Below are 1809 nucleotides of genomic sequence, written 5' to 3'. Positions count from 1 at the left end.
ATCTTCTTACTCTCGTACGTCTGCCTGTACCACAAGTTGCTGAGCAACCAGACCAAGCACCCCATGAGCTCCATTGAGGAGCTACAGTAATAAAAAGAGAGAGAGAGAGAAGGAAGTAATATAAGCTGGAGGCTATAGCATATTTTCTCTTACGTTGAGGACATGAAGCTTCTTCGCATGCTTTCTCATCCACATTCTGTCCAACACAGTCAGTACCGCCCACACATACACGAGTCCGTACACTTTTTCCACCGTTGCAGGTCTGAGAACATTGAGACCAGCTACCCCAGCTACTCCACTGACTAGCACTATCTATAAAAAATATCATTTAAAATTCCCAGTCTCTTAATTCCTTTTCTTTCTTATACCTGGGCAGTACAATGCCCTCACATGCAGTATGTCATTGTGAGAGAATCCTTTTCTTTGTCCTAGCCGTGATAAGTCAATGCTCTTGTCAATTGGTGTGATGGTTTGTTTGCCATTTTTAGAGAATGCATTAGACCCGTAATGCATGACAGAATCAAAGTCATAAGGGACTCCCTGATTCGTAGAAAGGAATGAATTAACCTTTTCAAAATTCCTCTCGAGCCCTATAGTTTAAATGGATTAGATAATTGCAGCAAGAATGGAAGAAATGAAGCCAATTAATGAGTAGGAATTTGTATACGTGTCTGCAGTAAGCATGGAAGAAATGAAGCCAATTAATCATTAGGAATTTCTATACATTCCTGTTTCACAATAACAATGATATAAGCAATTTCATTAAGTAATTAGAACAATAACAATGATATAACCATGATGAAACATGACAAACCACAGTTCTCATACTATAGCATTATATACTAAGTTTACTGTAAATTTTTGCATTATATACTATATATACCTGGCATAACATTGTCAAGGTGAACTTTCACTTTAAGATCTCTGTCAGTTCTGCTATGCTCATGCCATCTTCCAAGTGCATGGAATATCTCATGTATAACTACACCTTTACTGTAGCAACCTGGCCCTAAGTATATTATCTGCTCACCACCAATCTTACCAAAGAATGAAGAACAACTGAGAAAGGAAAGAAAATTATAAAACATCAATTAATATACAATAGTGCTTTAATTTGAGAGATTTTTATTCAGGCAAATAGTGATAATCCTCAATATTAAGACTGCCAATCATTAATGTGCATGCTCAGTAATGCACGTGTACACAAAAATCACCAAATTAAAAACTGCCAATTACGATTTCACAGCAAAATTGCTCAAATAAAGCACCACCAAAATAAAGCATTATACTGTATTATATGCATCATCATGCATACCCAGGTCCATAAGAGAATTTAATGTAGTCAGTGTCATTGATAGAGCGTTGAATGAATTTAACACAAGTCTCGTTTTCGTAGTCAAAGATAGCTTCATTAATAGCAGTTACTGCATCAGTGCCTTAATGAGAAAGAAAGAGAGAGAAAGAGAAGGGGAGAAGGAGAAGCCAGATAAAACAAAATTCATGCTGCATACAATAAATAAAAAGTATGAAATTCATACATTTACAGTTAGGCGACATTACAAATTATATTCACTACATTTGAGGGATGGGTAAAACCGTTTGCTTAACAAACATGATGAATGTTCAAAAAAGGAGAATCTACAGCCATACAGTGGGTGCCTTTGTATATACAAACATACCAAAATAATAATAAACCAACGGTGTCATAGTAAAATTTGGAAGTAGCAGATTGACATCATATCAAACTGAGTAGGTTAAGTGGGTTAAACTACTAATAGTCTAGATAGTACCCATGGCAGCATGCAGTGC

The 1809-nt window shown here is 36.2% G+C and overlaps 1 protein-coding gene across 1 annotated transcript in view; it reads right to left on the bottom strand.

Moving 5' to 3' along the window:
* The window catches only part of LOC100640853 (uncharacterized), a 3872-nt gene that overhangs the window by 1031 nt on the left and 1032 nt on the right, over positions 1-1809 (bottom strand). Inside the window, 5 exon segments of the mRNA XM_020005444.1 lie at positions 1-81; positions 154-312; positions 369-590; positions 884-1059; positions 1316-1436. The exon segment at positions 1-81 is cut by the window's left edge and continues 5 nt beyond it. Coding sequence (XP_019861003.1) covers positions 1-81; positions 154-312; positions 369-590; positions 884-1059; positions 1316-1436 — 759 coding nt within the window.

The sequence above is a fragment of the Amphimedon queenslandica genome, unplaced genomic scaffold (genome assembly GCF_000090795.2).
Source record: "Amphimedon queenslandica unplaced genomic scaffold, v1.1 AMPQUscaffold_11417, whole genome shotgun sequence".
NCBI lineage: Eukaryota > Metazoa > Porifera > Demospongiae > Haplosclerida > Niphatidae > Amphimedon > Amphimedon queenslandica.
Note: the sequence above shows the minus strand (reverse complement) of the source record. Positions and strands in the feature narration are given on the sequence as shown.